The sequence below is a fragment of the Haliotis rubra genome, unplaced genomic scaffold (genome assembly GCF_003918875.1).
Source record: "Haliotis rubra isolate DU_JTF1 unplaced genomic scaffold, ASM391887v1 Scf499, whole genome shotgun sequence".
In the NCBI taxonomy this organism is placed as follows: Eukaryota; Metazoa; Mollusca; class Gastropoda; order Lepetellida; family Haliotidae; genus Haliotis; species Haliotis rubra.
Window position 1 is genome coordinate 340,260 of NW_025767189.1, and position 16,347 is coordinate 356,606.

General features: G+C 41.0%; 1 protein-coding gene across 1 annotated transcript; it reads left to right on the forward strand.

The window, feature by feature from the left end:
- Window positions 1-7,538: 7,538 nt before the first annotated feature.
- Window positions 7,539-14,827, forward strand: LOC124291641 (degenerin-like protein asic-2). The gene is made up of 6 exons (XM_046728691.1): window positions 7,539-7,592; window positions 9,671-9,811; window positions 11,459-11,695; window positions 13,407-13,561; window positions 14,152-14,232; window positions 14,704-14,827. The coding sequence occupies exons 1-6, from the start codon at window positions 7,539-7,541 to the stop codon at window positions 14,825-14,827; spliced, it is 792 nt and encodes a 263-aa protein (XP_046584647.1).
- The last annotated feature ends 1,520 nt before the right edge of the window (window positions 14,828-16,347 follow it).

Consider the following 16,347-nt stretch of genomic DNA (forward strand, 5'->3'; position numbering starts at 1 on the left):
ATGTTTTGTCTGTCTTTCCTTTGATGCATTTATGAGGCATCCATGATACAGGTGGCATGTTTCCGGTAAAGGCAGATGCAGTGTCTGTTTTATAGGAGATTTCCGATCTTGTTTCCTGCAATAACGACTCTCTCTGTGGTTTCCTTTGATTCAAAATAATCGTTTTCACTTCAGTTCCACAGGATTGGTACAAATTAATTACAGCATTCTTTTCAAGGCACACACGAGTGACCTCTCCTAAACATTGTGGGCAATAAATATTCCTATCACACACAATTTCAGCAGAAATGTGTGATAAGAACCTTTGTACATGTTGTGAAAATACAAGAAATTATCCCTCTGTAGATTTGTTTAGTCTCTGAAAATGAAGAAAGTCTCATGGCTCCTTTTCATTATATTTTATGTTTTTTACAATGAACTTTTTCTGTAAAATCTGCTCATTTCAGAGACTAGTTGTTAGTCTAGGGCGTGAACGTAGTACCCCATAATTGTCTGGGGTCGGGTCCATAGTGCTATGGTGCGGCATCACAAGGAATCGGCAAATGCGCTCAACGCTAACTGGACAACATCATTGCATCAATCATGACGCAATTTTCACACCGTGTTCGGCAACGTTTCAATGGTAATACTCACGGTCACCGTGCTAAGATTTCTACACAATTCCTCCAACAGCAAAGCAATAATGTTTTGCCTTGGACTGGACACATGCCCGATCCTGCCATCATTCAACATGGTGGGTCTGGGACGTGACAGACAGGCGTGTACGTCAACGTCAACTTCAACGTCAAATTCGACAAGCCACACACAGTGAACTTGGTGCTAGTGTCAATGAAAGTAGGAAAGACAGTTGTCAAGGTGACATTGGTCTTCTGTTCAGAAACATGGCTCAAAGTATTCGTGCAAGTCTTATTTTTGGTAGTATATATACCATTTGCCTTAAGCATGAATCGCTCCCCGGCCCTCCTTATTATCCGTTAGAACATCTACCCGTTCCAACAGAGCGAATTTTTTCCCTTTGCTTTTGGACCCTATCGTAACATAGCTCACTCTCGTTACAACTCATTGTGTCTCCATAAGTATACTACTAGAATAAAGTAGCTGTGCATAACTTGATGTTATGCCATTTTTCATGCAAAAGGATAATAACATGATTTGCTGTGTTTTACTTTAATAATCACTATTTAACTGTAAACTAAAATCGAAATCTGTGTTTCTGTATGATTTGGCACTATAGGCATCGTGAAACGCCCTTGAAGAGATGTGGAGTCAAAAGTCGGTTCACAAATTCAGTATCGTGCATGTCCACGATTGCCGTTGATGCAGGTTTGAAAACGACGACTCTTAGACGACATTCAGCTATTGAGAACAGGTTGAGGAATGTTGTTCAATATGTGAACCAACGCTTGTCCCAATTAAGCTGACGTCAATGGCTTGACGTAAACGTCGGTCCATTTCATCCCAAGCGTGCTCGATAGGGGACAGGTACGGAGAAACCGCTGGCCAGGGGAGTACCGGAGTGTTCTGCTGTCTCAGGAAATCTGTCACAGCACGAGCGACATGTGGACGGACATTATCTTGCTGAAGCGTGAAGTTACGTCTCTGTCCTTGAATAAACGTCTGCTCATGAGGCCCAATAAATTCATCCCTGTATCGCAGACCTGTCCGATTGCCATTGACAATGTCAAGTTGTGTCCGACCGTGAAATGTTGTGATTTTCTATACCATAACGCTGCAGCCACCAAACTGTCAACGTCGAACAACGCACGCATCGGCATACATTTAACCTCGCCGCCTATACACCCCTACCCTGCCATCAGAGATTTCCAGACGAAATGTCGACTCGTCATTGAATAATATGCCATCCTAAGAACAAAATACCATCCTAACCTTGTCGCCTGTACCGTAGATTCTGTCTGTTCCAGGCAAGACGTGCCTGTCGGTGACTTTGGAACAGAAGTGGACGTATTGCATGCCGTCGGGGCCGAATGTTTTTTTTGTTATTTTCTCTTTTTTTTTCCTTCGGATCTTGTGCTCCGTCAGTCGTTTCCGTACAGCCATGTAACTGATTGGACGTAAGCCAGGAAAGGTCTAAGAAGTCAAAGTGGCAGTCTGGAATCGGTTCCTTAGATGGGTCAGCCGAATGTTGTTCTCTTGCTGACGTGACATCACGACCGGTCCGAGGCAAATCTCTTGTGTTCCCATTATATGCCTGGTCACTTCATTTTGTTCCATTCGAGACTCCAGCATACCCACGGCACGGAGACGCCGATTTACTGTAAGCTGTGGCATGACGTTCGCGCAGTTTAGATTGAAATGAACGTGTTTTCCACAACATTATGAGGCTAGAGAATAATCAACCGTTCTTCAGTTTTCAATAACAGATGTGGGAACTTCAGCTGTCAAAAAACACGCAAAAGTGAGTAAGTTTATTGTAGACAGAGTGCCATGCGCGATACGATGCTACACTTATTTTATGCACAGTTACTTTTTTCCGTTAGTATATAACAGCTCACCCATACCACTGATATTGGATTGAATGGTGCATAACGCAAAACATACCGTTAGTAAATCTGCAAACCTCGTATATTAGTGCATCTGCCAAGACTTATCTTATGGCTTGTTTGACAGGCGTTCGTAGCGCCTTGTCCGGCTTCTTTTTCGAAATCGCTGATCTGATGAAAATGAAATTTGCTTGTGCCTAATATTGATACTCCAGTTTGTTCAAGAAATTCTGACCATATTTTCAATATGGCCGCCATGGCAGACATTCTGAAATTTTATGCCGATAATGATTACAAAGATGCAAATGGCAGTATGTTGGTTTATATATATATATTCTTTCTTGGGCCAAACAGTTTATATATATATATATTCAAATAAGCAAGAAATGGTTATTGATGCGGGTGTCCTGCATAAAGCGTGCAGTGGCGTTGGGGCAGCATAGTGGTGAAGGGTTCACTCGTTACGACAAGGCCTGGGTTCAGTGTGTGAAAAGGCGTTAGGGTAGTCTAGTGGTTAAATAGTTCCCTCGCCACGCCGAAGACCGCGGTTCGATTCTCCACATGGGTGAAGCCATTTCTAGTGTTCCCGCGCTTTATTGCTAAACTAAAACTAAACTCATCCACTCACTTTTAAGGTTTGAAGTGTATTAACGACTGTTTTCAGGCTGGCATCGTTGGATAACATCCAATTTCTAAGTGTATACGTTTTGTGTCAGGGAATGTATTTCAAAGTTCATTTTAAGTTAATTCAAACGGGTCAAACATGTTATTCTCAAGAGCTAGACTTAGAAGGGTAAATCTTGGTATGCGTCATTGACGGCATTATGAAGGGAAATAGACGCACACGATGTCATCAGAACATTTGTTTTCTCTTTTGTTAAATCCGTTAAAGTGCATTTGCTAAAGCGCCGAATTAACGTTAGTCTCCCTAATTAAGTTAAAGTGACTGTCGAAAATACATAGTTGCTAAAATTGTCTGAAATTGTTTTGGGGATTAGGAAGCATAATAGAACCTAATTATTATTTATTGTTATTGTTATATTTGCGGGCATTACCACCGTTTGTTAAATGTCTGTCTTTGTTGACATTTAAGCGACTACGCATTCAAGTGAGCTACAGTGCTCTGGCACCGTTGGTATTTTGTTACAACATGCGGAGATTTCTGAATAAGAAACATGTATCTGAAAGGGGTGGGGGTTATTGGAGGGAATCATTAAGTGACCCATACCTCAGTGTCCGCCGTATGCCGGGTTTGTGCCAAGCCATTAGGTTCGGGGTTGATAGTTCGCCGACCTACGTATGTAAACATCGACGGTATGATTTGTGCTCTAAACTGTAACGACCACACTCGGTGTGAGAGTAAATGTATATACAATAATAGCTTCAGCATGACTAATTCCTTCTCTGGCGTTTGTGGAAGTTGAATTAGAGATATGTATGTGACAACTGGACAATCTGGATGTCAACATTAGCGTTAATGCAAAATGGGTCCTGATTCTTGGAGATTAATGAATTGGAACTGATGGTAACATTGTAGTCATAAAACTACCTTTGTGTATCGATCTGACCGTTCAAATAATCATTTTGATGTGTCATTGTGTGCTAGTGAAAGCTTTTAATTGGGCGTGGAAGCTGGTATATAGCCTTTGGGAATGGATTCTAGTAACAATAGAAATACAGATAGCTGATCGCAAGTACACAAGTACACACGGACATTATAATGCCCTTCTGTACATACGAGAAAATAATTATCTTTATAATGAGTAAAATAACAAAAACTACATATTCAATAGATATAATAACCAAGCACCCAAATCATGCCAATGGGGCTCCTTATTACATTGTCAGGTCTTTATAGGTTAGACGTTTTTGCATCCATTGGCTTCGGGATGAACATTTTCGATCCAAGTGATTTATCCAAGCTTGCATCACTCGTTTCAAAACCCGTGATGCAGTGTTGGACCAAAGGCAAACTGTAGCGCAAACAGGGCTGCGCAACAGAGAGAAAAATTACCAGTCTTTCTATATGCGCTCGCATATAGGAAGACTTTTCATTTTCTCTTTGTTGCGCAAGTATATTTTCCCAGGCATAGGGACGACAGTCCTCAGACTGGACGGGAACTGAGATGTCCACTTTGCTTGTAAATTCACAACTACATGTACAATTTATCCCTTAAAGATTGGTGATCTTAAAGAAATAATTGGTAAACATACCCTAGCCTTCAGTTCACTAGACGGTACCTAATGTAGAGTAATATTTTTGATGGTAAGCCTTCATTATCCTTATACCCGTGAAGATCCGGGTTAGAATTGGTATTCAGCAACCCATGCTTGTCTCATGGCGACTAACGGGATCGGGTGGTTAAGCTCACTGGCTTGTTTAACACATGTCATTGAATCCCAATTGCGTAGATCGATGCTCATGTTGTTGATAACTGGACTGTCTGGACCAGACTCGATATTTACAGATAGGTGCGGCGTTAAACAATCAATCAACCAACCAATCAATACCCACAAATATCTGCCCTCGATGACAAGATCCAGTCCACGATAAACAAGCAGGATTCGAGTCAGTGTAAAGTAGGAATCCTTGAAAATAAAGCTGAAAAATCTGTTTGAAAACATAAATCAAAGGATGCACAGTTAGATGAGGTTTACCCGTACGGTTTTGTTTTGTGTGTTGTTTAAAGATACACTCAGTAATATTCCAGCTGTATGACATCGGTCTGTAAATATCCGAGCCTGGACCAGACACTCCAGTGATTACAATCATGACCAAACTACGCAATTGGGATACGATTAATAAAACCTCTGTCTGTCGGTCTGATCAACTACCACTAAACGCAACAATGTGCAGGTTTTAGGTGTTCCTGAAACTTGCTAATGATGATGTGGGGAAGCTGGGGTAAGTCATGTGACTTTCAACCTTCTGGCGCCTCACAGGCAGCTTGGTTATCAGGGGTAATAATAATCAGATTGTATAGCGCTTTGAGCATGTGCATTGTACATGGAAAAAGCGCATTATAAATTTACATTTATTATTATGTTTTAAAGGTTAAGTAGAAAATGCAGCAGAGAGGGTTCGGGTGATCCTGGCACAGTCAAGCTGGTTCGGCTCATCATCAGCTCAGGGCCCTTGCCCCTTCTACACGCAGCCCAGACAGCAAATGGGACTTCTCCCAGGAAACGCTGCCTAGCCGAACCCACCAAGAACTTTCCGGAGAGTAAGAAGTAGGGCTATGCAATATTACCGGTACAGTATCTAACGATACGATTATCGCGATATGGTTCAGATTCTGCAATATATTGGGTCATATATATTGAGTTCGCTCCCTTTGAATTACCTGCCCTTTATTTTCCCACAGGAACACAATTTTCTCAAAAAGTACCAAGTATACTTCTATTTCTGTTGGTTTCATCTAACATTTTACAAGTGGAAGTGTCTTTACACGTTGCTCCAAAAGTGCCAAATATTCTACCAAATGCTTTAAGTTGTGTGGGTGTGAATGGTTTCATATTTGACGTTTAGGAGGAAGTGACTTCAATGCACAAATCTCTTGAGAGAAGTCACGAGTTATGAATGTCAACTTCTTGTTGTGAAGGATCAAACATACACTCCGAAACATTGTGTTATTCACAATAAAGAAGTTGACATCCATAAATCTTGCTTCTCTTATGCATTTCACTTCTAAATACCCTTCTAAGATTTGTCCAATCTTTTATTTGGACTCATTAGTAGAGCCTCTCGCCCCCTTAGTGATCATTTCACATTATTTTGTTGTTTTTGTTGTGTGTTTTGTTTATGTGGGACATATGTCATCATAAAGGCCAAAGTCTTATACATTTTGTAGAACTGTATAATGACATTCTAGTCAAGGATCTTAGTTACTGGGGGTCACATGATATTTTAAGCTCAAGTTGTTAAGCTAAATCATGTTTTTTTGTTTCATGTTGCAATAGTCCATGTTAACACAGCTTTATGTTGGAGTTGAATCTGAATGAATCACTGACATACAGTAACAATAATTACATACTGCATTGAAGAGCATTCTGTAGCAAACAACACTGACCTAAAAAGACCATGTTATACTGAAAGCCTTTATCATGTTCGCAAAACTTTGTTCCAATACAGTACTTCAGTTAAACATTCTACACTAAGGCTCTATATCATTTTATTTATCTGTAACCAGCGGCGGATGCCGACCCCACACATTGGAAATGACTTAAGATCACATTGACGATTTAAGTTTTGCGTTGGGGAAGCCAATGGGGTGTTCAGGGGGTTCGAACCCCCGGAACCCCCTCCTTTCAAAATTCCTAGATCCGCCCATGGTAACCATTGACATACAGCCATACACAATGGGGACGGGGAGTCTGAAATTATGATGTAACAGCAACTAAATGAAAATGACTAAAGACCACATTGATGTTAATGTTTTGCATTGGTGGAGCCATGGGGTTCGACAAGCCCCCGAATATTCATGGATCCGCCTATGACGGGGAGTGAATAAAGCGAGTACATGTTGGAAGAGTGGGCGCCCATGGTGCCAAACAAAGGAACGAGCTGTGTTGTACAATCAATGTACAAGTCCATTCACGTTATATGGTACATAAACAAGATCGCGGGTGGAGTAAAGGCGAACTTCGGACTCGATAAATGGTACAAACACAGTACTAGGTAGTGCAATCACTAATCAAACTCGCCCAATCGTCTTTGGATGGGTGTGTTGTCGTGTTTCACATGAATGCAATGCCAATAGGATCGGGGTGAATAATTGACCGACCTACGCATCTAAACATGGACGGTATTAGTTATGCTCTAATAATAATAATAATAGTGCACATTTTAATGCGCTCATTTCCACGCTAGCAGCATGCTCAAGGCGCAACAATCAAAAGTACATAGGAAGGTATGATGACAATGTTAGTATTCATAGAACTGGCGGAAAAGATAGGTTTTGAGACTCGCTTTGAATGAATCAAAGCGTTGGAGAATGTTAAAGATCTTGGGGAAGAAAGGGGCATGTAGGGGGCATAATGTTCAAAAGATCTCTGACCAAAGGACTTCAGTTTGTATTTGTGGCACTGTCAGTAGGTTCTGGTGTTGAGATCTTAGTTCCCGTGCTGGGGCATAGGCTGATATCAGCTCTGAAACGTATGGAGGAGATTGCTCGTGCAGAGATTTATATGTCAGACAGAGAATTTTGAACTGGATTCTTGCTCTTATTGGAAGCCAGTGGAGATTTCTAAGAACAGGAGTGATGTGGGATTTCTTGGAGGTGAGGGTCACGATTCGTGCTGCCGTATTTTGCACCTTTTGAAGTATGTCAAGGAGGACATCAGGGAGTCCTACATAGAGGCTGTTACAGTAGTCAAGTCTACTCAGTATCAGGCATCAAGCTAGACAATTAGCAGCTTCCGTGGTGATCAAGGGACGAATATTCCCAATCACTCGGAGATTCCAGTAGCAAGTCTTGCAGAAGTTATTAATCTGAGCTTCCATGGAAAGCGTTGGGACCAGCAGGACACCAAGATCGTTGACAGACTTTGCCAACTGGACTTCTGTGTGGATGGTGTTTATGTCCACCTTTGGAGCTGCTGCTTGGTTCCGAAAAGGATAGCTTCAGTTTTATCGCTGTTCAATTTGAGTTTGTTTGTGGTCATCCAAGATTTCAGGGACTATAGAGCTTCAAGTGAGTTCTGAGGAAGAAATTGGTTGTACAATTGACAGTCATCACCATAGGAGTGATGAAGGAGACGGTGCTGTGAGATGATGCTTGAAGTACTGCCACAGTAGAGGACGAATAGCACTGGACCTAGAACAGATCTTTGCGGGACACCATACTGCAAGTTAACAGAGGATGACTTGTCATATCCAATCATTACAAATTGTGATCTTCCATGAATGTATGAAGATACCACCGCAGCGCTGTCCCATCGATACCATACTGATACTGTCTAGAAGAAGGTTGTGATCGATCGTATCATGGATATTGGAGAGCTGCTGGAGGCAGTAGTCCTTCTTGCAGTTACGAATAACAGTTGAGGTGGCATTCCGAGCTTGCTTATAAAGTTGACGGTCTATTTCGAGATGATTTTTTCGACCATTTCCGCTCGGCTTGTCGACGTGCGGCCTTGGCTTCCTGAACATGTTGAGAGTACCAGGGTGTATTTGTACGTACTTGGACCTATTTCAGCACAGGTGGGGCATGCTTATCGAGCAGTGTGGAGAGGGTGTCATGATAGAGTTGGGCATGCTCAATCACATCAGTTGGGGGTCACATAGCAATGCGGACTCCATCAGATCCAGTTGAAACTCGTTGTGATCAATATTTCTGAGATTTCGGCATGTCACGGTTTCCTCTTTCTTCAAAGGTCTACTTGCGTTTAATGTAACGAAAACTAAAAGGTTGTCAGACATCTGTCTGTCTTCAACAGAAACATTGTTTATGGTTCCATTTTCCTCGTGAGATATAATCCAGTCAAGGATATTTCCAGATTTAACGATTAAACCGTAACGGCCACTCTCGGTGTGTAAATAGTAAATGTATATGTAATAATAGCTTTTAACATGACTAATTCCTTGCCATTGTGGAAGATGAACAAGAGCTATGTATGACATTTGTGCTAACACTGCAATCTGGATGTTAACACAAGCGTGAAGGAGCAATGGGACATGCTTGTTAGAGGTTAATTAGTTGGAACTGTTGTTAACATTGTGGTCACTCACTCACTCACTCAGATTTCAATCATATTAGAACGATCCCTGATATTGACATTGATATTACTATATTTCTTCTCCAGAATCCCAAGGTTATCCCGATTCACTCAGATTTCAATCCTATTAGAACGATCCCTGATATTGACACTGTGACGCATTACTATATTTCTTCTCCAGAATCCCAAGGTTTTCCCGACAATGATGAGAAAGAAAAGCCACGTGGTAACTGTGTCACGTTCTTCACGTACTTTGCAGAAAGTACCTCGTTTATGGGATACCCACTCACTCACTCACTCACTGGCTGTTTGTCATACACGATATGCTGGCACTGCCTTGGCTGGTACTCTGAAGGTATTGCATTATCTGGTCACATACGTCCAGAATTCAGTCACTTTAGAACGATCCCTGATATTGGCATTGTGACGTATAACCTATATTTCTTCTCTAGAATCCCAAGGTTTTCCCGAGCGACAATGATGAGAAAGAAAAGCCACGCGGTAACTGTGTCACGTTCTTCACGTACTTTGCAGAAAGTACCTCGTTTATGGGAATACCCAAGATATGGGCGTCGCCGCGACTTGTATTCAAGGTAAGCAGTGTTTGGGTGAATGGGGGACGCCGTTTCAATCGGTATTTAAACACGGTTCACATAGGTTCTAAGAGGTCTGTGTCTGTGGGCTAGCCTATTCGTTAAAATGGTTTGCTCGCCACGCTTTGATTCTCAAGCTGTGTTTTTTTTGACGTTTTTGAGCGGATGGAGGATAAAGTTACTATCCTCATTAGCGTACACCACATGTTATATGAGTACTTGATATGGTAAACCAGGGGCTGATAGAATAAGTATCAAACCAAGCAGCTGGAGAATGAGGTAACATCAAATCAGCCAGCCATCTGAGAAGTGGATTTCAAAGGAGGGACCCAATTTCTTGTCCGTGATCCCGTAGTGGCCTCGCGAAGTTAAATGTAATCTGTTCATAAAAATGTCTTTATAACTTTTGGCCGGAGTGAGTGAGTTCAGTTTTACGCCGCTTTTAGCAATATTCCAGCAATATCACGGCGGGGAACACTAGGAATGGGCTTCACACATTGTACCCATGTGGGAAAACGAACCCGGGTCTTCGGCATGTCGAGCGAACGCTTTAACCACAAGGCCCCTCATAACAGGAACAGGTACACATAGCTTTTACTCTTGAAACTAGGGACAATCCATCAAGCACTTGTCTTTGAAACGATATGTATTAGTGATTTTTACAAAAGAAATGTGCAGTATTTATCGCGTATATTCAATAATGTATTTGAAACTGATTAATCTGGGACTCGTGCATGTGTTCCAGATTGTTTTAAGTCCTGCGACCGTAGATAATATATAATACATGTTATTACTGATCAAATGTTTTAAATATTGTACGGGGATTCCCAAGGTTATGACCAATGGCGGAAATATGTGTTACTTTCAGAGGTTAAGTTTGCTTTTGGCTTGGAATTATTCTTAGAACCATTATAACTAGTCTTCTAAGTGAAACTCTAAGAAATTCTTTTCTAAGAATTTTAAAGTAAATTCTTTCCTAAATACCTATCCTGATCTTCGCTTGTTCACTAGTTCTACCGATGCTTAATGGCCGTTTCCCAATACAGGGGCTATCAAAACGTTTTAATCCTAACTACTTCTGATGTGTGCATGATAAAAATAATTGTATGATACTGAAGAATGGTTCACATCATTCACACAAACGTAATATTGACATTTACATATCGCTAGTTTCCGGTCACGTGACATCTAAATACACGTACCCCTATTGTAACGGCAGAAATGGATAAGCTGGATTACAGAGCAGTCATAAAGATTTTGGTCTTGGAGGGCCGAAGCAAATTGTAGAGCGATTGACAACAGTACGAGTACCCATGGGACGACACACAATTAGCCGCATAGAGTTGCGTGTCTGAAGCCTTTGTTCGTGGGATCGAATCCCAAATTAACCCTGATTATGTTTACAGGTTTGTCAACACCATACCTGCATTACACGTCTACTTACATCACAACGAGGCTTCCCTTGGACACAAAAACTGTTCAGAGCCACGGAAACGTTAATACCACCTCCACTGTAACAATGTCAGAGTGCGAAGTTCAAAGTTGATCAGTTTTTCATGTCGTTTGTAAATTATCCTATCAATGCCAAAGAGAAGATAACAGCCACTCGAAAGTTACTTTCTCATGAACATATCTGCGTATTTTCAGATTATGTGGACGTTGTTCTTTCTTGGGGCAACGACAATGATGATCATTCAGCTTGTCGAACTCTTCACGACGTTTTACAAGTACCCCGTTAAGACGTCGGTGAAACTTGGCTTCACTGCACTGCCCTTCCCTGCCGTCACCATCTGCAACATGAACCCCATCAAGCTGTCCAAGGCGAATTTGCTCGAATGCACGCTTCAGAAAACCCTCGAAATCCCCACTGAATACCAGAGTGAAGTACGCCATTACCGAGATGTAGTTAATTATTATGACCCACTGTGGGTACGGGTGGGTTGGGCAAGGTCGTTTCTTCCCTTGGTTTCTCTGAGTTGTGTTCGTCAGGGTGCTTGTTTCAGGTTATTTAGTCCATCCATACATGGAGTCCATGGGCTTCATCCAAACCATTCAAATCTCACAACAAAGTTTACTGCCGCAAAATTTACTTAACACATGTATACATTTTACATAATGCAGCCTTTATCTTCCTAGCCCTTTATTACATGTTGCTTGAAACGTACACGAATTGTCTCTTCTGTACGTTTCCGTTCACTCATCACTGTTTGTAGTGAAATCTTTTATCTTAACTGTTCCTATGTTTAGTAAAGAGATTCTGCGATAATTTACTATTTGGTGCTCAGATCCCACCCAAAAGTGGCTGTTCACATCATCATTATCATCCTTATTTATTTATTCATTCATTCATTCATTCATTCATTCATTCATTATTTATTCATTCATTCATTCAGTTAGGTTAGTTAGTTAGTTAGTTAGTTAGTTAGTTAGTTAGTTATTCATTCATTTATTTATTTTGGGGTGGGGTGGGTTGTTTGTGACGATCTGAAAACCGGTTGACATAATAAGGAGTAGCATACTAAGGAGTAGCATACTATGGGTTTTAAGCTTCTCTCGAGGATAATACGGTCTGATGTACCATCTGCGTAGCAATGTCACCCGAGCCGCGAAGGTAGATTTCTTTATTTTGTCCATGTTTTCATACCACGACGGAAAAAGTAGAATGGTATGTCATATTGTACCTTGTTTGAGAGGCCATAGGGAGTGTTAGTGTTCATATGAATTGTTGAGGAATAAAGCTTCTCTCTGTCAGATTCTGATATCACTTGCTTGTGTTCTGTTTCACCCTTCCCGGCAGGTTTTAGTTCCAACATTGACGTCTTGACTCGTTAGCCTAACTAAATCCTGGGTCTTTGATAATATCGAAATCTTTGCAGTGTGGCAGTGATGTCAGATACCTGGTTAAACTGTGCCTTATGTTCTCAGGGTCGTGGTCTTGTACAGGTCTCCAGCTGTTTGTCTGAATGTCCATGTAAAAATATGAGAGCATCTCTGCTGACGCAACTACGTCGACATTCTCAAAATAAGGATTTTTGCTCATTTCTTTCAAGCATTCCTTCAAGATCTTTGCGATGAGTAGTTTGATTTCTTCGTATTATCTGGAATTACTTTAGAACATTTTTCGAGGATTTCTTCATTAGAATGCGGGGCGAAGCGTTTATTTGTCGCCATTTTGCTTTACATATGAACGCCACGTGAAGAATGTTCACATACAAACTCTCTGCATAACTTGCATCCGCAATTCTATTAGAATTTACGTCGACCAAACCCGGTGTCGTTGTATGGAGCTTAAGTACAGAGTTCGGCAAATACGTGTTGTTTAGACTAATATTTTTCCCGTTGTAACCCTCCTCTGGGAGGGTAACATGGCAACAATGTTAAAGTGTCATGGACCAATGAAATCAAAGTATTGTACATGCAGACCTGTACGATAAATTAATGTGTCGCAACTATGACTGTAAAAATGTGTGTTGTACGATAAAAGACAAGCCGCCAGACTACCTGTGCACTTCTATACTCTGTACAAAACAGGACGTCGGTTACACTTCACCACAAATAGTATTCGGGTGATGTCCTTGTCTTTATGTCTCTGAAGGAATGTTTGGACACCGAGCCAGTTGACTTGACCGAGTTCACGGAGACGGAATACGTGTGCGACGAGGATGGCTGTCGGGAGGAGGAAATAGGCGGTCTGGACACCTTCTACCTGAGGAGGGAGCTGATTGCCGATTATTTGGCAGGAGAAGACCCGTGAGAAAAACTAAACATTCATGTCTTAAACCACGTTGTCATTCACTTTGCTATAGTTATACTATAGATTTGACAGATGAACTTTTGCAACAGAAAAGGCCTCCCTAACTCTGATTATATGTGTATTTCTTAGAATTTGGAAAGGCAATGAAAATATGGCGGCAGGATTGAAAATGGGTGCCAACATGTCCTTAGTTTGGACACGTGGGATGTCCATCATGAAAATCGTCATGGAAATTTTGTTGCTCGATGTGATAGAGGAACATTTAGATCAATGGTCTGTCTCATAGATTATATGACGGATTAACACTAGTAGGATTACTATAATTTTTTTATAGTAAGTTATCTGGTGATGTTTCTTCTTCTTGGCTAGTTAGTATACATGACCTTGTGATCGCAGTATTGACAGTAATTGGCATGTCAGCGGATAAAGTGATGATTTTTCCTGCCAGTTTGATCTCATTTCAGTGTAAAGGAAATGACATATCATGCCATATGGATAGAGCAGCACTTTATGGAGCACCTCGTGTAATGGGATGACGCATGGTATTTACAGAGATATTCTGGTAACCTCAACTTATTCTTTGTAGCGGGGTTCGTAAAGACGTTGGCCATGACCTTGAATCTATGCTGATGGAGTGCTCCCTCAATGGACGAGGGTGCGATGCCAGGTAGGCAAAGGTGTTATGGGAATATACGTAATGATAATAGAAAAGGCTAGTAGTACTCGATAACTCCCCATTTCCATTCTTTAGCATTGTGTATATTAAGGCATTGTAGCGGTCGCATTTGTTACTTGAAGGGTTAGCATCTAACAATTAGAGGTTTCATTTGAGTTGTTATTTGGCTGTAGCGATGCATTATATTATCTCCGGAAGGTATGTATCTATATAAGTGAGTGAGTTTTTATGCCGTTTTTAGCAATACCTCATCAATATCGCGACGGGGTATTTATATAAACATGTACACTTGCCTTTGTCATGAAAACCAAGCCACAAATACAAACATAATATTGTGGGGAATTCGATATACCTGACACAGAATATGGAGATTGGAGGCATTGTACTGAAGCAGAATCAAATTAATGACTGGTGCCTTGGATATTGTAATCATCTTTAAGATGTCTCAAAGTGTCTTTACAGCAACTTCACGGCGTTTCTATCCAAAGATCTTGGGAACTGCTTCACGCTTAAGAACAAAGGGATACAGGCCACGAAAAGCGGACCAGAATCAGGTAAGGATCAGGGAGGTAACTCGGGGGTGTGATGACCAGAAACTACGTGACAGTACCTGATTGCGCCATGTCCATGTGAAACACCTGTTGTTACCTGGATATGGTCTCGGGAAACTCTTCTCTGATCCGGAATCCCTAATGGGAGATAAAAAGCGACCGTTCATACCAACCACCAAACACCCCCACCCCCACCTCTTTATACAGATTATTTTTTGCACATCAAAGTATTGATCTAACACTCTTTCAGTGTGGATAGTGCCCTCCCTTAGAAAAGTTAACTACGGCCCTGGTTATCTAAAATATTTACCAGCTGTAAAGTTAGACAGTCTGTCAGAAATCTTACCCGTCTCGGGCGGTTGGACGGGTCTTATTTCTCAGTTTGGTATATGATTCGTGTTAGAATATATCCGATGCTTTCCTCTAAGGAAAAACCAACAAACGGCTTTATCAACTTTGGTGATAATTGATTGATTCCTGTTTCTTCCAACGTCCATTAATGTGTAGCAGTCAGTTCATTGTTTGAAACATTTAAACTTTACACTGACTAATATAACAGCAATTATTATCTTCTGTTATATTTCTTCAATGCCTGTATTAACATTAAACATATTTTTACCACATCAGACAATACAAAATTTACCGTCAACGTTCCCACGTTTTATTCACCCAACCTGTCACTGAACGTGTGCCTGGCTCCATGTTTGTATTCCGCTCGACCTACATCAGTGATAACACTGCACGGCGCTAAAGCATGTTGTTATATTGAGTGATTTATAATTACTTCTTTGTAGGAACTCAAATGTATGTACTTTCCATGTCGCTTTGATAGTTCTGAAAACAAAACAAAAAGCTGTCATGCAGCGTTTTTCTGTAAGTCTGTGTTTTAACAATTTTGAACAATTGAACGAATTGTTATTTTTTTCATGCTTGTATCAATTAATGTGCACTGAAATAATAACATAGAACTAATGTTTGTTGTGAGTAGGGATGTATTTTACAGAAGGATGTTTAAGTCAGAGGACACACCCGTTGGGCCTTTTATTCTTAAGGGAGATAAGGTTGGCTAAGCCGTTCATTGTCCCGCATTTTTCTGTGTAGAGTTATGTCCCTTTGGCACGCCAGAAACCTATGACTGTGGAATAGAATCCCGGTTCGTCCCTGTTATGTTTGTAGGTTTGCCAGCATCGTGTCCATGCTCGTGGATTTCGCAAACTTGGTCAAAGTCTGAGAGCTAAGATGACTTCGGGGTTAACTGGAGCACTATTTAAAGAGACGTTAAACCAAACTTACTCTCTCTAATTCACACACGGAGACAGTTACTTGTTCTTTTAACAGCAATAATACACATACAGTCAGGGACAATGGCCTATGTCCTTTCTGTAAACAAGTACGCCCTTTTGTTTCACTAACATTCTGATAAAAATAACCATCTGTTCAAAGTTTGACCAAATGTTATAATCGACCGGTGTATTTCTAATGGAAACAGGGCGAACTCGCGTATTATATTTCTTTGGACTGATTTCACGGAGAAACTGCTAGAGCACGTCCTTTA

Coding starts and splice junctions, on each gene's coding strand:
- LOC124291641 (XM_046728691.1), top strand. CDS start 7,539: ATGTTCAAAAGATCTCTGACCAAAGGACTTCAGTTTGTATTTGTGGCA. Junction 11,696..13,406: donor CCACTGAATACCAGAGTGAA/GTACGCCATTAC, acceptor ATGTCTCTGAAG/GAATGTTTGGACACCGAGCC. Junction 14,233..14,703: donor GGACGAGGGTGCGATGCCAG/GTAGGCAAAGGT, acceptor GTGTCTTTACAG/CAACTTCACGGCGTTTCTAT.